Source organism: Equus przewalskii, chromosome 17 (assembly GCF_037783145.1).
Source record: "Equus przewalskii isolate Varuska chromosome 17, EquPr2, whole genome shotgun sequence".
NCBI classification, from domain to species: domain Eukaryota; kingdom Metazoa; phylum Chordata; class Mammalia; order Perissodactyla; family Equidae; genus Equus; species Equus przewalskii.
The window spans coordinates 59,654,312-59,678,045 of NC_091847.1; the positions used below are offsets into that span (position 1 = coordinate 59,654,312).

General features: G+C 35.6%; 1 protein-coding gene across 13 annotated transcripts in view; it reads right to left on the bottom strand.

Moving 5' to 3' along the window:
- Positions 1-23,734, bottom strand: part of PDE1A (phosphodiesterase 1A) — a 341,793-nt gene that overhangs the window by 238,625 nt on the left and 79,434 nt on the right. The window contains exon 1 of one of the 13 annotated variants that reach the window (XM_070580375.1): positions 14,651-15,316. The exons of 10 other annotated variants lie outside the window; for them this stretch is intronic. In XM_070580375.1, coding sequence (XP_070436476.1) covers positions 14,651-14,703 — 53 coding nt within the window. In that variant the 5' untranslated portion in view covers positions 14,704-15,316. Of the gene's footprint in view, positions 1-14,650; positions 15,317-23,734 lie in introns of those variants that run through there. 2 more of the 13 variants (XM_070580374.1, XM_070580377.1) reach the window with 2 other exon arrangements.

Here is a 23,734-nt window from a genome sequence, read left to right on the forward strand (position 1 = left end):
AAGAGAGCTGCACTAGATGTCAGGTTTTTCCAAAATGATTGTTCTATAATTCTATAAATATAACAAAATCTCAGCCATTAATAAGTTCATACTAAGAAGAGAAGTTAAGATATGGACTAAATAATGAATAATCATACCAATTTCTGGCAAATATGCTCAGAAATACAGAGCTACAAAAAGAAAAGTGTTACTACCATTAAAGTCAAAGCGAAGAGAAACTTATTTTCATTGGAAGAATCAGAAAACACTTCATGAAAATAGTAGCATTTGAATTAGGACTTGTAGCATGAATGAGGACAGAGAGTAAGTTTAGACAGGAGGTGGAGGGAAAGCATTGAAGTAAAGGAAGGAGAGTGGACATAGGCTCAGGAAGGGAAGCATAAGACAGGTCCTAGGGGACAATGAGTCATCCAGAATGACTGTAGCATAGGATTTGCAAAGGGAGGAAGGAGGTGAGGTAAATGGAGAGTAGGTATAAAGTGTTTGGAATGCTAGAAGAGTCAATATTTCACTCAGTTTAAAGTGAAGGGTCATTGCAAATTATGGAAGAAGGGAGTGACATAACCATGACAAAGCTCTAAAGACTAATCTGATAACTCTAGAAACAAGGAACTGTGGAAGTGAGCTTGAGATTAGATCAGTTTGAGAAATATAAAATTTTAGATGAGGGGGAAAAGGTTTTGAAGAAAAAAGGCACAAAGGAAAGAGAAGAGAGATAAGTAATTTTCCAAGGACATAATTGAAAGGACTTGATATTTATTTTACTATAGAAGACAAGAAGTAGGGTGACATCAAAAATAACTGAGATTTGAAGTCTAAGTGACAAGAGGAGTAGAAGCACAGGGAAACATTTTATGCTTTCCTTAATAGCGATTGACAAAGAGGCTCAAAGCTGATAGGCAAGGCTGTTCATCAAAGCAATATTTCTCAAATAACAATTTACTAGAGACTTTGATAAGTTTATAGATATTCAGCACAAAGAGGTTTCCACTGTAAATTTATGAAACACTAAATATCATATCTTCCTCTTAAATATTTACATTTAACATAAACACAACAAAGTTCTGGGATTCTGTATAGTAATGTGTGTGTGTGTGTGTGTGTAAAACTATTAAATCTCATGGGACACTAGCGTTGCAAGGGACGACACTTGGAGACACATGCACACACATGCTCCTGAACTTACTCCTAGAGAATAAGTATGTGTTAGAATAAACCTCTTCAGGATAGATCAGTATCATTGAGGTAGACATGTCTAAGAGATGGGTAGAGAAGGAAATTGTCACTGGGGATAGAGCTGAGATCTGCAAATGTAAATTTAGGAACCACCTAACACAGGACATAGTTGAGATTTATGAGAACAGGTGGTTTTGCAGGGGACTGGAGAAGTTAATGAGAGAATGTGGAAGTCACACACAGTCCTCATTTTAAAGACTAATGAATAGAAGGAAGAGAGAAAAATGAAGAGAAATTGAACTGTAACTTGACAGAGTAGAAAACCTAAGGGAAAATTATTTTAGAACGAGCATCTCCAAGTTGCATAATAAGTTATTGAGATATCACCTAAGCATTCTAGTCTGAGATAAGTCTTAAATATGGACTTCCAGAGCCTTCCCTCAGAGTCCCAATCTTTAAAGGAAAGTCCAGAACCAATACTCCATCTGGAAGTCCTGAGACCATTGTCTGCTCAAATTTAAACTCATAGCTGTAAGGTGGCCTTAAATGTCCTAATGTTTACATTTGTGGGTAGAACTCCTCAGGATAACACACTAACTGGCACAACCATTCGTTTTCTAAGTATATAGTAAATTTTTCTCACACAAGAAATTCTAGGCATTCTGGTGTCTGGCAGGAGAGGAGGAAGAAAGAAAAGAGCATGGAGTGGGAGGGAGCAACAATCATATTTTTAGACATCTGTAAGAGTTGCAAATTAAAAAGTTAGATGCAAGCTAGGCTCCTTCACCAATGCAGTGTTGACATAGCCTCCATTAAATGAATAAATGAGGCTAAATTACCAATTGGGCTAATAAGAGAGGGGGAAACAATGTGTTGGTAGGTCAGAAGAAGGATAAAGCATATCAAATTATCCAGATTGTACACACTGATCAAAATTACTCAACTTTAGCAGCTCAACTTCCACGAGTTTATCTAAAAGCTGATATACAGAATTAAGAATAATTTTTATGTAAAGTTTAGGTCAATGGTCATTTGGTACAGCTGTTTAGCTCCTCAGAATGTAGTCAGAAAATGTTGTCCATTTTTTAAATAAGCAAAAATCGAGAAATAATGGATCGGGGCTGGCCCGATGGTGCAGCTGTTAAGTTCGCACATTCCACTTTGGCGGCCCGGGGTTTGCCGGTTTGCATCCCGGGCACGGACATGGCACGCCTTGACAAGCCATGCTGTGGTAGGTATCCCACATATAAAGTAGAGGAAGATGGGCATGGATGTTAGCTCAGGGCCAGCCTTCCTCAGCAAAAAGAGGAGGATTGGTGGCAGATATCAGGGCTAATCTTCCTCAAAAAAAAAAAAGAATGGATCTACTCTAGAAATGGAAAGCATTTTAGACAAATTGTGTTTTTACCACCCTGTACCACAAAAACAATATCCTTTAGTAAAGCTTTTACAAATATTTGATTCTTAAGAGAGAGGAAAATAGCCTTGTTAAGATATTATATTGTTTGCCTAATATTGAATGTGAGATTTATTTTCTGTCCAGAAAATAGATTCTTAGAATACTATTTCAGAAAAAAATCACAATAAAGAAAAACATTCCAAAAAAAAATAACAAAAGATGGAGGTTTCATGACACTCAAGAGTGGTCTATGGTACGTTAAAATAAAACATCATCAAAACAGTAAATTTCAAGCATTTTGAGTATTAGAAAATTTACAGAAAACAAAGCCTAAAAGTAAAGATGAATAGGGTGGGTACTGTCAAATTATAGTTTCATCATTTCTATTAATGAAACCACAATGAAGTCATAATGAAATCTAGTTCTAGTCTTGCACAACCTAAAAACCATTTACTTCAGTATCTACAAGGGTCTTCCTGCTGCCTAGGAAAATGCTGTTTATATTATGGTAGCAACAAATCTCTTCTGTTTAGAAACACTTTCAAAGCAACTCCTGAACTTTATCTTTCTTTTCCCTCCTCTTTCTTTACTCCTTCTGGAGACAGTACTTTATGTCCTAAAATTCCTAATAAGTGCTTCATATGTCAAACCTATGTTTGTACAGTCATCATAGTAAGTCGTGTGACCCAGAGAACACGTGGTAATTCACTTTTGCTCAGTTTTTTTCCTTGCTCCACTTCTAGAAGAAAAAAATTTTCATGGATATCATGGATATTAAATAATTCTGAGTAGCTGGAAAAATAATTTTTAAGGTGATTCAAATTACTTCCTTGGCTAGTGAGAATGGGTTATACCTCAAGGAAGGTTCGTATGGCTGGCCTGGCATATGCACCAAGGTCTCCTAGCATCATCTGTTATGAAGATGCAATCTGTAGAGGTGAGCCACACTTCATCTGCTTGTTCATAATATCAGTTCTCTTCAATATGTCTTCCTCTGACTTGGTGTGATCCCTTGAGCTTCAATTTCTTCACCTATGAAACGGGGATCTACAGTTTCTTTTCTACTTCATAAGGTTACTGTATGAACAAATAGTTTAACAGATGTAAAATTTTTTTCCAAAACTCTTGATATGAGATTCTATACAAGCATAAGCCACCATTATTCAAAATAGTATTATTCACAGATTTTGAATGGTCTGCTTTTCACAAAGTGTTAATGTAAGGCAATGCTTTAAAAAAAATCTCCTCAGGATGAAACAGGAAAAAGATCCAAGGGCTAGGTAAAATGCTGCCAAACTTGTGTGTACAACGATACCTGGGCGTGATAATCCACAGATAACGCCCATCTGTTATCTCTTAATTTACCCTTGGCTGTTTCAATAAAGTGACATTGTTCATCATTCTCAATCTTTTCAAAATCTTTCTTCCTCCTTTTTTCAAACTCAAGCTATTGTAGTTAGGTAAGAGAATATTAGTCATTCACTCAACTAGGCAACTTTGCTGCCCTAGCTTCTTTAAGTGGAGACGAAAAATGGTAAGGATAGAGAAATTTCTTGGGGTCAGATGATCTTCCAGGCAACATAAATAAGAAAAAAAATAAAAGAAGAAAAAAGACTAGCTGAAGCAAAGTGAATTTCAGAAAAGTAAAGGAGGAACATGTTGGGAAAATTTAGGGGAACAAAAATGTATACCTTGGAACACTGATTTCTGGAGATATTATATAGAAACAGAAGAATCATATAGAAATAGAATATGTTTGGGAAAATACTGGAGTAAACAAACTTAAGTTTTACTTCAAAAATTCAAATATGTTTTGTAAATCTCTAAGAGGAGAGGGAGTATGACAGGGAGTATTTCCTAAAGTTATTTGATGCTTTTGTTCGAGTCTCTCAGGGGAATGGTGTTCTGTGATGAAATAGCGTTTTGGAAACACTGAGCTCAGGAGTTCCATTCATCAGATTTGTCAGTTTTAATTAAAGATCAGGTGGGCAACAGCACATATTCATAAAATACATCCATATGGCTGTTGACTCACTAGCCCTAACCCACCTTTCAGCCACATATCCCTCCACGGGCAGAAGCTCAGCTCTATGCTGGCCAATCAGGAATTCTCCTTAACGCCAAAACTCTCCCAATACTTCACACACTTCTGTATTCCCATGCCTTTGCTCATGCTATACCATCTTCTTGATGTCTTTTCCTTCTACTTGCCTGTCAAAATCCTATGCACCCTTCAATGTTCACTCGCCAATGTTTCTCCTTCTTCTGTCACTGTACTTCATATGTGCTTCTCTTTAGGGCAGTAGTTCTCAAACTTGGCTGCTCATTAGAAATATCTAGAGAGTTTTAAAAAACGCTGATTCCTGAGTTTCATGCAGCGATTTTGATATAATAGATCTGAGATACAACCTGCGCTCTTGGAGTTTTTTAAATTCCCCAGTGATTGTTAAGATACAGTCAATGTTGAGAACCACGCTTTGGAGTTCACGGTCATTTGTCTCTGCACTTTAGAGACAAACAACCTAAAACAAGGGTTTAAGAGCTTTTTTTAAAGAAGAAACTTAACTCTCTTCATATTTATTGGTCCCCTATACCCACAGATATTTTTGAATGAAAAAAATAAAAGAAAAAAAATTGGCTTATATTTCAGTGATCATGCTAACCTTATTGAAAGGTTTTCCAAATTACTCTGCTCTTTCATTCCTATTGTATGTAAATTATATCCTTAAGGAACGTGGCTCCCAAATCTAGCTATGAATCAGCATAAACTGGGGAGCATGTAGAAATACATCAAAGCTTTCTACTCCCTTACCTACTAAAGTAGAATATCTGAAGTTAGGGTTTCAGAGCTTGTTTTATTTTTGTTTTGTTTTGTTTTGTAAGCTGCAATTGTAATGTCAATAGCAAACAGATCCATTTTGTGAATCATTGATTTAAAAGAGAAATTACGTAATTTCCGCTTTTAAGAAAATATTTACTTAATATAGTGGTGTTCGGGAGGGTTCAGTAAATTAAACAATATCATAAATCTATTTCATAAAAATAATTTTTAAAAGATAATCATTATTCCTAGAGAATACACATAGATGAGACTCAAATATGATTCAAATGCACAAGGAAGCTTTATTTTATTTTAATATTTACAATGCCTTCTTTATATGTCATAGTTCTAGTGGAATTGAAATTGAATTGCCCAAAATTATATAATTAATTATATTCAGCTTCTATTAAAATAACTAATTTTCTCCAGTCTGTTAGCATAACACTTGGTAAAAATCAATTCTCCAAAAAGTACTGCGAAAATGTGGGCCATCGTTGTGAGTGTAATGGCTCATGTTTTAGGCAATTAGGTGAAAGTTTTTTAACTTTTAATTTTTTAACCAGGAATCTGAGGTATGTTAAACCCTGGAGTCAGGTGCGACACATTTGACCCATTAGCGACATGAGAATCAACTAGACTTCACTATTCTGTTAATATGTATATTTTTTCCTATCCTCACTGGTCTCTCAGATAGCTTTAACAACATGAAATAAAAATTCAAATTATGTGCTGTCTCTTCAATGGCTGAATGAACTATGGATGGACTAAAGGAAAGAATCAGAAAAAGTGCAAGAGCTTTTAAAGAGCATTAATTGCATTAATTGACCCAAATGGACTGCTTCCCATTAGTAATGCCCTCCCACACTGACTCTGGGCTTGGCCATGCGACTTTTTGATTTTTCCAATGGGACAGTAGCAACTTGACTCATTCAGACTCAATTAGACCTTGAAAAAAGTGTTTGTGAGATTCTACTTCCTCTCATGGATTTCTGCTGCTACCCTAAGAACATGTCCAGGCTAGCCTGCTGGAGGGATATGAGAGACTCATGGAGGAAACCCAAATTGTGTGTAACCCGTGTCCTCCGAGACCAGCCAGCTCACAACAAACCCACAATCTCGCCATAGATGCATGAGGAAGCCCATTGAGATCAAGCAAATTTACCACGGGTCACAGAACCACTTAGCTGATCTGTAGACTCATGTCATTTTAAGCCACTGAGTTTTAGGAAGATATATAAACAACAATAGCTGATATAATTGTCTTCCGTGTTTGAAAGGCTGTCCTATGAAAGAAACAGTTTGGATCCTTCTTGTTCCAGTTCTACTAAGAAACAAAAAAGTTTATACTGACTGGAAGACAGATTTCCATTTAAGAAAGTACTTTCTAACAGGTTACAGTTGTTCAAAGGTGGAATGGGCTATAGGCATTGAATTCCCCAGTTCTGGAATAATTCAAATTGAGGCTAACATAAACGCATTTTATTCATTTAATAATTACATATTTCTTTAAGTATTTTCTTTAATGCTACAAGATTATATACAGATTATCAGTACAAGTTTATTCATTTGCTCATTCTTTAACTTGTATGAGAATCAAGAACCAAGAACCCATCTCTCTAGTAATCCTCTTAGATGTAGCCACCAGAATTTTCAGCTAAGATTTACTGGCCATCATTCACCCTGAAAATGGAGAGATAACAACTAGGTGGACCTAAATAAATAAATTATTTATTCTATCATTCATTTATTTCAAGGGTCACCAGCTAGCAGTCTGCCGTTGGATTTTGTTTTAGCCTTTCAGTGTTTTTAAAAATGTGAAACTAAATGTTTTTTGTTTCCCGTCGACCACAGTTCTTAACACCTCCTATTTCACTCATTTACGATACTGACCTCATCCCTTTAGGTATTTAAGTTTGAAGACTGGGTAAATGCTAACTTATGACACACATTCTATCAAAAGCTATGGGAAATACAAAGATGAATTCAATAATGATTGTAGCTTCAGGAATCTTATAGTTGTAGAGGAGAGTTGATCCCCTTACTCAAATAATTATAATAATATGAAGTGATATGTGCAGTAAAAGAGATGCAGATAAAATGACATGGGATCTCAGAGTTCAAAACAATTGGATGCAGCTGGGCTGAGCAGCAAATGCTTTATTAGTGGGCACAGAATTAGTAGGAATCTCTTTTTTCTCTTTTATGTTGTTTCACAAAGTTACATCATCAGAGTAAAAGCTATAAGCATTTGGGTTTTTCATTAGAGGAGATATCTAACAAATAGGTGGCCCCAGACTATCACATGTCTCTACTTTCATCCAAATTTTAATTTAATGATATAATTTAAAAGTGACTTGACTGAGTGGGATTTTCCTTTCCTTGTTCAATTAGGAGTCAAAACTTGCCACGTTTGTATATGAAAGATACAGCCCTGCTGTTTTTCATTACCATTGATCTCCAAACAATTTGTTCCAAGCTCTTTGGTCATTAAAAATGTCAAATTAAATATTAATATTTTTAAAGCTGAAGTGATAATTTTCATAATGAAAGCCCAAGACTTTCAATGTCTATGAACAAGTGGTTAATAAATATATAATTAATATTTAAATGCCTGTTTTGATTTAATAAACAACTCTTCTAAAAATAACGTCCTAAGATCCTAAAGCCTGGAGTCACCAAAACACTAAAAATAGACACCAATTTGACTCAGAATCCATAACAAAAAATATGGTTTTAATGCAGCAGGCTTGGATGTTATGAAGATAACAAATCTGGAAGCTTTGTCATCTGTTCCTTCAAAAGCACTGTGACTCTCCCTATGCACTTCCAGCAGCTCCAATTCAGGAAATGTTGGATTTTCCTCAATTAGAGTTCATGTCCAAGTGGCCTTAATCAAATACATAAATAAACGGAAGCTTTCCCATGAGAACTAAGTATGAAAATTATGTCATGTTCAGTCACAGAACTGAAGAGACTGGTTATATGAGTACTGCAGACTTCTTTAATCTTATTCTGTTTCTACAAACCTAGACATCGTCTTTAATCTTCTTCTTATTATTTTTCATTACTTTTTACCTAAACACTATATCTAACAGGCTGATTATTCCAAATATAAAATTCTCCAGATGGTATAAAACCATTACATTATCCCCAGTATATCATTTTACCTGCATAATCTTGATTTTCCTCATCCCAAACATTACAAATATTTGAAAAGTCATTTCTAAATTATACCAATGTAATTATTGCCAAGTTTTGCTAGCTTAGAAAACAAGATTTGTGTAGCTCCTGAGTGAGAGATATTTTCCCGTGTTTTAATCTATTCCCTGTTCTTGGATCCATAACCAAAATCATTAATTGTGGATTTAATACTTCTTTATGAAGTTGTTCTGAAGATTACATGCATGTAAGTTGCCTAAGAATATGCTAAGATTTCTATGAACAGCAGATCTTAGTATAATATCTACTGCTGCAGCGGCGGCTGCTGCTAAGTTTATTGGAAATAATTTAAATTTGTGTTGACTATGGATGAAATAATAGCAGCAAGAGTAAATTACTTCCTGCCTGACTTTAAAATGTATAACAAATTATAGTTTGCCTAGTCGTGATGACCACTAAAAGATTAGAGCTATTTTTATCACAACTAGAAAAAAAGGCACACAAGTGTCTGATAATTACTTTTATGATAAATATTACCTGCCTTATATTCATATGTTAATTGTTTTGCTTTAATATTTGTAATCTATTTTAAAGGTCAATTTGTGTCTGTTCCTTGTTTTATGTCATACGATGACCTTTGACCAGCACCAATAACATCCTGACCTAGACAACAAAAAAATTAATTTTTAATAAACGTCTTATAAAATATATTTGTTCTTCATTAATTTTTATTATGTCCAACAGTGTCATAAACTTTAAGTTCATTGCACTATGTCTATTTTCCAAAGTATTTTTTACTTTCATAGCAAAGGGGAATAATTTAAATATGATCGTTTTTTCTACCAATTAATTGTCACTTACATAAAAATCATCATTTTATTTTTTTAAAACCTTGAAATTAAATTTCCAGTATGTAACTATGTAACCATTGCAGGTAAATTCATTTTCTCCTCTCTCTCTTTTTTTAATAAATGAATTTCCAATCACTTTTGTCTTAGAGCCAACAACTGGAAAATACTTTCATAAATACGGAATTCTATAATATTTTGGATTTGATTGACATAGAGCTTTTTCCTATGAGGAAATTCATTGCACAAAAAAGAAAATATGTTTAACATATTATAGTACTTCAGCAACTCATTCTTAATTTTTTTCTATGAATTCTTTTTAACTTTGATGACTTTGTACTAAACATATTTCTGTATAAAGTATGTATTTCTGATGAGAGGAAGGTGTTAAAAAGAGACTTAAATCAAAGAACACTGTAAATACTTAAATATTTATGAGACAAAAATACCAATGTCCAAAATATATTACAATTTCTTTAAATTTTGTAGTGATTTTACATTTTATATTCTTTGCTTTGGTTTTTTATTGTTCCCATAACACTGAAGGAAATGAGTCTGAAATATCTGAATATTTGAATACTATCTGGACACCTTGCTTAGAAAACTACTGTAAATCGGCAAAATCAGTCAGATATTTCACCTTATTAATGTACAAAAGTCTGAAATGCAGTGTGGCCCCTCCATATAAGCAACTTATGTTTTAGTTTGACACTAATGTTAGTACACTGAACTTAAATGTGGGAATAATAAAAATTATTACACTCCAAAGGTGTGATTTTAAATATGTAACAGATATTTTATGATATTCCTCTATAAAGCATAGATCATACCTTGAAATTAGAATTCAGACATAGTAATGGTTACTAAACATCCCCATTAGGTCTACAAACAAAATCAGAATCTGCCTTTCTTATTTCATCCTACTGTTTTCTACATCTCTATGTGAAGAAAATATCCTGCCAAAAACACACTCAGAATTCCTCTGCTAACAGATACTTGTAAAAATAAAACTTTTGAAAAGGCATAAAGAGAAGAAACAGCATGTTCTAAATGCTGTGAAGATCTCAACATGATTTTCATTAGTGTTGGGCCCTGGCAGCCATTTGACTTGCCCTTTAATGTCTCAGATCCTGGATGCATAGACCAGTTCTCAATTCCAGGGCTGCTGAAGAACTCTATGCATGATTTTGTTTGTGGCTTTTTAAGTGCTACTTTTAGTGGAAAGTCACCACAAAAATAACGTATCCACTTTTGAATCCTGAAGAAGTTCAAAAGGTTGTTGGTTCCAAACAACACTAAATAAGGCTTAACATATAAGAAAAGTTTCAATTTATTTTTAAATTCATTTTTTTCTCTACTTACTTCTAGAAGGAATTTGAAGTAACAAATGGAAAATGATGCACATATAACAGAATTTGGTAACGTAAAATATCAAATCAAGTAGGAGGAGATAATTATAACAAAAACCAAGACTTAAACTCTTCATGGCAGTAAAACTCAGATAAGAAATATTTTTCAGTGATGCAACTTTATTAGGAGAAACAGATTTTTCTTGGCACCAAGGTTTAAGGTTGATTTATCCCATGGGAATAGAAAGTTCACTGAGCAATATGTGTACAATAAGACAGAGGTGCAATAAGATAGAAGTGTCTTCAGCAATTGTTTACTGAAGTTACACGAAGCTACCTCATTTGAATGTGTTATAAATTGATTAATCTATTTATATAAAGAGATAAATTATGATTACCAGACATTAAACTCTGTGATAATACAGAAAAAGAGGTTTTTAGAAGTCTAAATGAACATGTCTATAGGAGGGCTCTAACATCAAGTGGTGATTCACATCTTGGATTTTAAGAATCTATGTAATTTTATTTTATAACTGCTAGGAACAAAATCAATGTTGTTGACTGAAAACATTTTAATACAGATTTTGTGATAGTGCTTCCTTCCCGGAAAATTATAAAACTTAAAGTGTTTCTCTTTAGTAGAGGGAGAATCATCTTTTCTCTATACAAATCTGAGCTGCAAGAACATCTGCAGGCAAAACCACAAAGGGTGTTCAAGATGCACCATTTACATATGCTCAGGGCTGAATCATCTCATTAATCCCAAAGTTCCACATGATATGATTAAAGAGATCATACAAACTCCCACCTTGGCCATAAACGAAACTTTGCCTTTATTCCTTGCCTCACAGACTTGGTGTGAAAATACACATCTAAACTTTCTACAAAAGATTTTTAAAACATAGATTTGATAACCTAACTATGTGAGATGATTTGAGAATGACCACTGTAAGAGACACAGTGAGTCTTACAGGCAGAATCTAATAGCACATAAGATTCCTGCCAGTCTTCCCAGTATCGTATCCAGCCATGGAATTGCAAATGTCCACCATCTACTTTAAAATCTCTCAGCTAACTTTTTACACTTGATGGATGACTTTTGCTCTCTGAAATTTAGGGAGATTTTCCTGATGAAAAATTGATGCTAATTCAGTCTCAAAAATTAAATTAAAAAAAAATCTTGCTCTTACCTCTCTCAATTCACTTAGGTGTCAGAATTAGTCATCACTGAAATCTGTCTCTTCATTATAATTTCCCAGGACATTTTTACCTCCTTTTTGGCACTCATGGTCTACTTGTGCCATAGTTATCTAGGTATATACTAGAGGATATGACATGTGAGGGCAGATACGGTTTGTTTTTCTTTGTCATATCTGACCTTCCCAGTGGCATAGCCCAGATTCTGGACACCTGTAGTCAATCAGAGAAGACCATGTGAATTGAATTAAAACTGTGGGCTCAGTCGCAGGAGAAAGTAGCCTGTATATAAAAATTTTAACATTGTCAACATGTCAGGTATTTCTAAAAAACTCTTGCACTGATCTCTTTTAATGATTGAACTTTTAAATGAATTATTTATAAACAGCCAAGATATTATTTTTTACAAAATTTCTGTTAAACTTGCAACCAGCACATAGGAAACAGCTTAACACAGATTTGCTTACCCAGTGGATTGAGAACCAATGTGCAAAGTCCTAAGGAAGTGGGGTGCCAACAAGTATATATTGAGAAGGAAAGGTCTGGTCCATAGGTCTCTGACCAGAAAGGACAGGCCTGAGAAAGTTGTCTCAATGTAAGAGACTGGACACTCCAGGGGTAGCCCAAAGGGACAAGGGACCTAGGAAAGGAGGCTGACCAAGAAAATGAAGTGGGGCATAGGATAAGGGCCAGAGATGCCAAAGGCAAGCTTAAACCACTTCCCAACTTGCCCTAAAGTACAACTAGCTATCAGACAGCCCATGCTGTATTTTACTGAAGAGCAGCCCAAGACTTTCTCTGAAGAATTATGCCTAGTCATTTGAATCCTTTAAGATACTGTCCTCCTCCCTTTTCCCTCATCAAAATCATATCCTGAAAAAAGCAGAGCCAGCTGTCAACATGCCAGTTGACCAATCAATCCCACCTCCACGTCTGGCCTTAACCTGTGTTCAACATTTGCTTGAAATGATTGCCTGGGTGAAATTATCTCCTCTTTAGTAGCTGCGTTTTCTCTTCTAGGTCACCAGAATCACGAAGCATCATTTGAATTTACCAAATTTTATTCTAATTATCTGGGCAAAGAATCTCAGCTTCTACAAAGGATCTGTACTTTACATAAAAAAGAACAGAACTTCAGTTGAACTGCAATTCCACTGCAAGTGGCACCTAAGCATATAATTCATCAGGAGGGGATAGGACAGGGCATAAGCCAGTGGTGAAGTACCTCCAGGCTCAATCGCCACAGCTCCCCCATAGGGTAATATACTACAGTTTATGGCTAAGTGGATCCGATTTTACCCAGCACAACCTTGCCTTCTTGAACTTCTGCAGGTGCCCTCTTTGAGTGGTGCCTCAGTGGAGTTGAGTCTAGAATTATCTAGGCAATTGTCATGTCTTTTTGAAGTCACACATGCACTTAGGAGAAAATAGAAATTAATTACATAGAACTGGGAGAACTTTTCAGAAAATATGGAAAGTGAATACACATCTTGAGAGTCATTTTGGATTTCAGGTTATTTACCCACCACTGCATAAAATTTACAAATGCATATTTAAGTAGACAGTTTGTGATATTAAATCCATATTTGTAGATTTACATATGATTTATCTTCAAAAGAAGGTTTTAAAACAGATTTGAGCTAGAATTTGGTTTTACGCACTACAAAAGTATATTTTTCTTTCTAAAAATACTGTAATAATGCTTAATCAATACAAAAATACAGCCACATTTTATATAATTATACTCCTTGAGGCCTACTCTTATTCATTATGTAACAACCACGGAATGCCAGGAATTCCATCCATAAACTATTATCCTGTAGTTAATTCTAGATCAACAACTAGTGGCTGTGACTTGACTTTAATATTAATATTACTAATAAGAAGTATCTTTGCTATGTTTAGGATATTATTTTGGGAGAGGCACAAAATTGATATATAATTAAGTTCTTTTTTTAATCTTCTCTTAAGAGGCAGAAATTGTTTGTGTTCATTTTCTAGCTTCTTTAAACTTCTTAATTCTAAGTTCTGAATTCTAAAGTGCATAAAAGATAAAGAATCAAGAGTTAAAGAATCAACAGAGAAATTGCTGCTCTCTTAGAGAAAGAGTGTCCCTCCCCCCAGAATAAAACCTTAGCTCACTCCATTATGCTGTCTCTACATTTTCCTGGCCAAAGATTCCTCCTCAGCATAAAATTTCTCCTATTGCCCAATTGTTTCCTTATCTGCCATTCAGACATTTGTGAACTAGCTGTAAAATGCACAACCTAGTACAATCGCTCTCAAGTTCACATTTGTCTCGCCACAAATTACTGCAAAAAGATGTAGCATTAGCAGCACTAAAACACTACCTCTGAGTGTAATCAGTTGAAAGAATCAGGCACAATATTTCCCATTTAGCGGGTCATTGGAAACAGAGAGGAACTGCATAATGTTTCAGAAGTTTTCCCAGGGCTATGTCATTCATATGCATGAACAGCTAATAGGTTTTTAAAATATATTTTGAGGTGTTGATAAGAGCTTGTACATAGGGTTTCAGAAAATAGAAAATAAAACGACTCCTTCCGTATGCATGAAGTTAAACTTTAGGCACACTTCTGCCTTGCTGTAGCTTGGTGCCAGAATTCCCAATTTAAGGATGAAAGAGATAACTTATTTTTCTTGATAGCCCGGAAACCACCTAAGATGTAACATTACTTACCTAAAGATGGGTCTTTGGAGATGTTTCTTCCTGATTGTGACATGGTCATCCATTTAAGGTGAAGGTTTAACTTCTTCCTGGAAACCACTCCAGAAATCCAGGGAGAGAACGTGGAAGCTTATTCTGATCTATTGTGCTGCAAGAAGTCCAGAAGGAAAAAGTAGTTTCCTCTTTCTCTTTTTGGGTGCTGGGAGAAAACTTCCCTGCTCTCTGCCAGCTGAGCAGTGTGTCCATAGAGGCCACATAAGACAGGCACGTTGGGGCACTCCCCCACAGAGCAGGGTGTGCAAAAACCACCAAGAGTCACGTTGACACAGGAAAGCGAAGTGCACGAGACCCTCAGAAACAAAACAAAACAAACAGAAAACTTCCTCCCCCAGTGTCACCCAGGTAGGAGCTTCCTAAGTTATTACAGCCATGAGAGCTCTCCTTCCACATGCTGGTCAAGCTCGGAAAAGCTAAGTCCCTCCCTGTCTTTAAAACAGCCTGTTCTGAGGCTCAACTTTTTTCTTCAAAATAAAAGTTGTACAGCTGGTTCAGTAGTCCCATGTGAGTACCCTCTGAAAGTTTGTTCTGTTAAAATAAGAACTGTATACAAATTAATGAAGAAAGATGGGCTTCAGGCTGCGTGGCTGGCTCTGCTTCAAGAGATTATAATTATTTTACAATCTTGCTTTTATTCTCACTGGATGAAGTGTGGAAACAACTCATCATTTTTGGCACTCATAACCTAATAACCTACACTTGGCTAAAGTTGAAGATGCTATTTCAACTGATAGAAGCGCATGCAAGGCTGGCCAGAACTACTAAGTTAGAAAAACAAAAATTGCTCAATTCTATCAGCGACATTGTACCCAGATGTCTGTACCCAAGTGTGGCTTTCCAACTAAGGGGGGGACACTGCAAAAAAAAACAGGGAAACACACGCACATACACAAACTCTTTTTTAAAAAGTCTCCAAATCTCCTTGGGAACCTAAGGTTTTTATATTGTATGATCAAATTTGAATTTATAAAAATAAAAAGAAAGAAAAGTAGGTAGAAGAGAGAAGTTGTGAACAGCTGAAAATAAATGACATTAAAAAGTGTTTTATTTGGAAGACTTAGACTCACACTGCAGGAACTCTTGTTCTGGTTACAGATAAGGCAAATCCTCATATTTTAATATAACTTATTTTGGAGACATTCCTCTATCTGAATCACTAATAAAACTCCTACTCAATCAATAATGTGATGAGATTTCAGGTCAGAGGTTGGGTATGTAATAAAATAAATCATTTCAAAGCATGAGTAAAATGTTTTAAAAATAGACATGTAATAAAAGGGGGGGGGGGGGGACAGAAACATACACGTCTTTAGTTGAATGCTCCATAAAAATAAGGATCAATGCCACAGAGGGAGACATGATCTATATGGCTGCAATTTGCAGTTCTTAACACCCTCTGAACACTTCCACAGGAGCGAGAACACCTTTTTATTTTCTTCCCAGAGGAGAGACAAGGAAGGAGAAGAGGATTACAAAAAAATCACTGATTTTATTGAACAGTTCTAATCCCCACTAGAAAATGGAATGAGTCTGAGAGAGCTTTGAACTAAAAATAAAATAAATGCGTTCTAGTCCTAGTTCTATCACAAATATGCTGGGCCATTGTGGGAAAATTTCTTGACCTATCTGAGCCCCAGTTTCCTTGTTTGTAAAATGAAGTTATAGTATTAATTGAATTCTATGTTCCTTTCCAGCTTTAATAGTACCGTTGTGCTATTTCTAAATATGATTAGCCTGCTTCTTGCAAAGGAACTAGCACAGATGTTATGATGCCCAATACTCCAAAAAATATACATTTATTATATAAAGTTATAAATAAACAAAGAATTTACAAATAAAAAGGTAGATAATTTTATATTACATATTTTTATGTAGCTATTATATATTTATATAGTGACGTCTAAATTAATGTTCCCTTCACTATCAATAAGCATCCAATCATAAATTCACATGTGGGTAATACTGAAGTTAAATCTGGAGACAATCGCTATGCAAACTAATATGCAGACCTTTGGAGTAGATGCTTCATCATAACCAAATGCTTTGGCTTTCTTTGTATAGAAAGATTCCTAACTAATAACAAATTGTAAAGGTCTTCTGGAAGGATTTTTGCATTTATGGGTGACATTCAATTTCTGTACTGATGGTTTACCTATATCACCATTAATTTAGCATAAATAGCCCTCAGGGACAACCAAAGAGAATAAGTCCATTAACTTTCATTTTGTCTAATTTTGAATTAGAAAAATGAGATGATTTCTTCATTAACATGATGAAAGGAACTCAACACAAATACTAATAAACATCTAGCCAAGCCACACTTCAAACGGCAAGCAAGTATACATTCTAACTTGAAGCTCAAAGGCTTAGCAACTGCGGAATCTGAAAGTTGTTAAATTAATTAGAGCAAATCCATAATGTCTTTGCTTGCATTAGGTTTATAATCTTTTTGCTCTTACATTACTCAGGTAGAAAGCTTAGATTCCCATTTACTTCAAGCACTATATTTAAACACAATCTTAGAACCTAAAGAGCCATGAGAAGATACAAGTAAGTTAAATATTCACTTGGCACAAACAAAAATATGTGTTTCTTAAGTGTTTCCATTAACTTTTTCTCAAAAAGCATTTAAATTTAATACTGGGAAGAAAAGTTTGCTTTATTAACTTATTTAACTTAAATGTAGTATTCAATGAGGTGAAAGGACCTGACTACTGTTGCTTAAATTACAAAAATATATTCCTTAAATTAACACAACTGTATTGGGCAAAATACTAAAATCTATTTTGTAAATAACCAGGTCAATTCTCCTATAGAACAAACTAACCATACTTTATTTTGAATAGTTTTTTTCTGAGAGTGGGGGTCAGAAGTGATATTTATGTTTTTCCTGTTGTAATAAACTTTCTTTCAATATGACTTTGCCTAACACTTCCACCCCCACTTCCTGCTCTCTCTCACACACACATACAGACAAACACACACACACTTCCCCACTCAGCACTGTTAGGTGCTCAATAAATATATCTTAATTTGTTAAAATGCTCAGCTTAAACACACCAACATACCCATCATAACTAACTCATTCTGTGTCATAAAACATAGATCAACTCACAATTTTGTGTTAAGCATCTTGGAAAACAGGTTAGCTTTACTCTTCCTTGTTTTTTTTTTAATCATAATTGTCCTTTCTCTGGCTCTGTTTGTAATATATAAGTGCCAAAAAGTATGCAATGGTAGAAAAATCACATAATATGCCAGCCCAAGACCTGGAAATGAATGTATCTACAGGTTATCATTTTACCACATGAGTCTAGTCAACTATCAGTCTGAGACAAAGTGTATGTTCTTTTTTTTAACACAATTTAATTAAACACAATGTCACAAGTTACACATTTAAGTGGGTTTTAAATTAAGTGTAGAAGAGGGAAGGAAATGCAAGAAAGAAAGGACTGAATGGCATTTTAGATTTTATCATTATATACACATGATATAATTTTAAAATTTTAAAAGCCTGCTTCTTTCACTCTTGCCTCTCCACCTTCCACCAAGGGTAGAACCAGCCCTGTCTTATGATGAGAGCATCTCTTACACTTAAACTCCAGCTCTATAGTTCTCAAACTTTTTTTTTTTGACACATCATGCATGAAAAATGAAACATGCTTGTGATGCTGTCCCAGAAAAGTACCTGGTTCTTGATAAAACCAAGAAAAGTAAAAAGCAGGAACTGCCACGATTTTCATTTGACGTAGCTATAAACATTGCATCAGTAGAGTGGAACACCGCTTGGCTGACTCTACCATGAGATAAATGGCAGAGTGTGAACTATTCCTGATAGAATAACCATAACTCTCCTCTTTTGTCACTGGAGGGAAAACTGTTGCATATAAGTGGGTGACAGCAGCATCATTTTAGAGATAATTTAAATTTGATGTATCCTTTTAAAGTAAGTCATTCACAACCTTCAGCATTTTATCCATTTTTTATAACAAATTTCATGCAAGAAGTTTTGCACCTGATTATGAAGCTAGTTGATAGGTGATGGAGCTGGAATTTCAAGCCATCTGTCTCATCCCTGAGCCCAAGCTTTTACCCCCACTGAGTAGGTTGTCACCTTGGCATACACGGTGCCACTGAGGTCACTTGGGCTTTTTCTGGGCTATATTGCACATTCTATGGAGAAAAAGAAGAAGCAACTAATCACTCTATTGAGTGTCTATTCTTCTCCTAATCCTCTACCCTACTTAAATATCACTGCATGGTCCCTTATGCTCCCAATACTTAAAAGAGCTGGCCCTAGAAAGAGCCTACTGATATCAAGGTGAAATAATCAATGAATATGTTATGTTAAGATTTGAATGGAATCCCTGTTGTATTACAAAGAGTCCTGGACCAATGTCAAGAAACATACATTTAAATCCCAGCTCTGGCAGTGATTTTCTCAACTCCCTGTAAGTCTGTTTCCTTACCAGTCAAACTAAGATGTTAAACCCAATGACTTCTAAGATCTTTTCCAGCTCTAAATTTTTGTGAGTCTATGACTGACCCTATGATAAAATATCAAGTTATTTAAACTTAGTTTCCAAGCAAGAATAAACTGTGCAGTTGTTTTTAGCTTTTCTTAACGATAACAAAGTCATACACACTACCAGAATACTTTTCATCCTTATTGGTATAGGATTAAAAATATAACACACTATTATTCAAATGTGCAAATAAATTATAGCATCTTTGTTTTTGCTAATTAAACTATTTTCTTTTTTTCTATATCTTCCACCTGAAACTACCCTCACTGAAATGTAAGCTACAGGAGGGCAAGGGTTAGTGTCTGTCGTATTCCCCGTGTGTGGTATATAAGAGACACTTGATGGTTATTTGTTGAATGAATTAATACACGAACAAAGGGCTGATTAATGCTCTCATGATCTTCTTATATAAATATTTTCTTCTAAAAACTCAGTCATACGGTAAATGTTCAGTCATTCATATTTCCTCCAACCCACTGTTTTTTCTTCAAGGAGGCGTCTCAGTTTATAGGGAGTCAGGCTTCTATGACCTTATAGTGGCAGAAAAGAGGTGGCCTCAAACCCAAATCTGCAGTTCCTTGCTCTCCTCTGTGTTCCCTGGTATCTGCAACAATGTCCCTTATCTGTCTGGTCACTTGGCTCCTTGTAGACATACTGCTAAAATCCGTGGCTGATCTGTTCAATTGACTCAGTCTGGGAACTATGGTGACCCCCTTTTATTGAGCCCAATCTTAGCCTTCACTGGTGCTGCAAGACATCCTTTATCTGGATCTCCACAGAAGCTGGTAACCCTTTAGCTTCTGTGTCATATCCCTTGACCTCTTGCCATTGGCATGATAAGCTCATGGCAGATACACTGGCCTCGTTTCAGCTGACTTCTGAATTCCCCACTGGGCACACAGGACTTCCTGAGCCCTCCACCCCACACAGGCATTAAGGAAGACTTGGGATTGGCCACACCATACCACTATTTTTATTCGGTTGTAGCTAACTCACTAAGCCACTGGAAAAATCCTCTCTGCTTTAAGTTTTTACTTTCAACAAACATGTTTCCCACCCTGGGGTTTCAGCTCAGAGGTAAGAGGTCAAAATACTTTGACCATTTACATAAAACACTTTCTACCTAGGTCCCCTTTCCTGTACTTCACCAGGGCAGAAGAAGTAAGTTTTCCCATCTCACATGGCAGAAAATCTCTTACTTTATCACCTGAGTGCCTTTTGTCCATGGTTTCTAATAAACTCAATGTTCAAAGCTACAAGCTTGGGTCATGTATGTTAGGTAGAGGTTCGGGAACTTGAGAAACCCTTTTTGTTTTGATCAAAGTCTGGCTTTCAGGACTATTGCCTTACTGGGAGCTCAAAAGTTTCATTTAGGTCTTCAGTGCTGGGCTTCTCATTTGTCTTTACTTTCATCTTTAATAATATTAGTCCCACTCCCCACCCTGCAAGAAGCAGATGAATGCTTCTGGCCAACTGGAAGAAGGTAAGATCATATTCATCAAAACGAAAGAGAGAAAAGTACTTTATTCCCATTATTTTAGGAAGCTTTCTTACTCATTCATTTCAGTCGGTGCATATTGAGAAAATATGCCACATTATTAACCCTCTTCCTGATCTGGCCCTCACCTACCTGTACCGCATCTCAAAATGCCGACCCTCTGGTTCATTCCTCACCAGCTGGCAGTTTGTTCCTCTAGCACTCCACACTCTTTCCTGCCTCTTCTGTACATACTGTTCCTTCTGTCTAAAATGCTCTTCCTCCTGCTCATTGCTCAGATTTCAGCTGCAGTTTCACCTCCTCAGAGAGGTGACTCCTCTGACAACCCTCCTTGAATTTCATATACCTTCAGTATTGTCTTTGTTTCCCTTGCACGAAGTGTAATCAGTGTGTATCATAATCTGTATGTGACATAGTCTGTGTAATTATTTGTTCACAAATTCACCTGTTCAATTAATGAATAAACCCGTTCTGCAGGATGCAATAAGTGAGGAAAAGATTAGAACATCTAATTCTTCCTGACTACCTCAAAAATAAACCTAGTCAAGTTATACCAAAAACGTATTTTTCTTCATATATTTGTCTATAAGAACGTAAAAATAGACTCCCACTGATCTCTTGCACTGCTTCAAAACATTTTCCAATACTCACATATGTGTTTCATCTTGAAATATTTGTCATTACACTTCTTCAAATCAAGAACTCTACATATCTGAGAATAAATACAATGGGAATATTAAAATTGACAATACAACTGAGAATCACTTTGGAAACGGTTCCTCAATTTAACTAAAACTGTTTTCTAACTTAGGGGCAAAAAGCAGGTTCTACCCAGTTAGTAGTTTTAAGATAGATTCTCTGGACTTGTGTGTCAGACTAAAAGTTTGTTGGCCATTTATTCAATAAGAAAATACATCAGAATTGTTATTTTCTTAAATGAATTAATAAAGAAGTCATGGTTTATAGCTTCAAGTGGCAAGGACAAACTGTTCCCCAAATTGGCTTATCCCTCAGCCCGGTATCAGAGCTGAGCTTTTCTACTTCACAAAGTAGGAGAAATTCCTCTTTGTTATTGAAGTGTAGAAGCAGGTCAGTTAAAGTTTGATTGGCTCCAATTAGCACTCACACAAGTTCTGACAGCCTTTAGTGCTGGCAGTCAAACAACTTCTTTCAAATGAATGTGACATTCTGTGAACAAATCAACAACAACAACAACAAAGGAAATCATTTAAGACAGATTCTCATAACTACACACCCACCCACCACTCAATGTGTAATCAAGCAACATATAAATCTGCTATAAAAGGAAGTAACTTTGGCGTAGTTAAATAAACATTACAAAAAGAGACCTCCTTAATATGAAATTCTCTTTGAGTCAGAGAACTACGAAGATTTGGTTGGACAGGGGTGGAAAGATGAACAGATATTCAGTGAGCAAGCTAAGAGGAGGGGTAAGCAGTGTTTCATCTGCCCTCAGCATCAGGCAGCAGCACATGATTCAGTGGGCACATTGTGGCTGAAGCAGTGTGATGTGGTTCCTGCCACACTAGCCCACAGAGTTACAGAGGCTCACGCCATCCCATAAGAAGAGGGGTTGTAATTAGGAAAATGATCGACGTGATTTCACAGTTTAAAAGATTATGATTCAAAGGTTTCCATACTCCCCAAACATGCCGAAAATGTTCTTATCTGCATTCTTCCGTCAGTGGAAAATTGTCCAAATGTAGCTGCACGCTGAGACTCATTCAGTTTCTCTGCAGCTCTGAAACCCTTCACTAAATCATTAACTTAGCTTCAGTACTGAGTCATCATTACCAGCTTTCCTCCATATTTTCAGCTTGGTTTCAATATGACTTAAATTCAATTAGTAGTTTTTTTAAAGTCTGTCTTAAGCTTCCAGTAATGTCTATGAATAAATGTGCAGAACTACCAAGAAATGAATTCAATCAAAGTCAGTAAACGGAAAATTCCTAAATGCTAACCTATTGACTCTCCAAGCTTTTAGAATTCGACAGCAATAGAGATAATCATGACTCACACTGACTTTGAAGAGAAGCAGCCACTCAGTTTGCCAAGCCTTTCAAGTATGTGTAGTAGGTTCTGTGCAAATAATTCAAATGCATAGAAATAGGTCACTACCCCTATTATCTTTCTAAAACAAAAATGAGTTATTAGCAGAGAGAATAAATACAGACCACATATATTTGCACCCTTACGTCCATTCACTCCCCAAAAAACTCATTCCAGCTTCAGCTTTTCTTAGTGTTTCTACTGACTTTCCACTACCCCATATCGTCGAAATGATCTATCCTTGCCAAACTCATCTATGGAACTACCATCTTATTTTTCATATCAATACATTATTCCTATCAATTGTTCTATGACATGCTATAGTTACCTAATTTATTTGTAAATTCATTTAATTAAATTCTAAATTCTAATTCCATACAGGATTTAAACTGGTCAGTGAACATCTTCCCAAGTCCAACACAAAACCCATTATCTACTACATCATCTGACACAAGGCCCAATACCTGACAGAATATTGGAAATCAAGTCTATCTTAGAAATTCTGTATCTTTTTTAAACATTATGAGCTTTCATCCTGATCTATGATCCTAGAAAACGACACTCTTCCCTCATCTGTTCTTTTCTCCACCTGACCCAATGGAAAGTATGACAGCAAGAGAGTTGACGTGTTTATTAGTCATTTACTATGTGCTAGGCAAAATACTTTCTATGTACTATTTCAGTTAATTCTACATAACACACCTAGAGAGTAGATTATCTTACAAAAGTCACACTCAAGGAAATTAGGGTTTAAAAAGTTATATAATTTGCCAAAGGCTGTACATCTTGTATGCTACAGTAATAAGATTTGAATCCAGTTCTGTCTGATGCTACCATCTTTGTTCTTACTATCACTGCCCTCCATGATTACCTTCCTTAGTTTTAATATCAGCCTTTTTTAAAAAAAAGGCATCTTGGCTTACCATATCTTTAAAAATATAATTC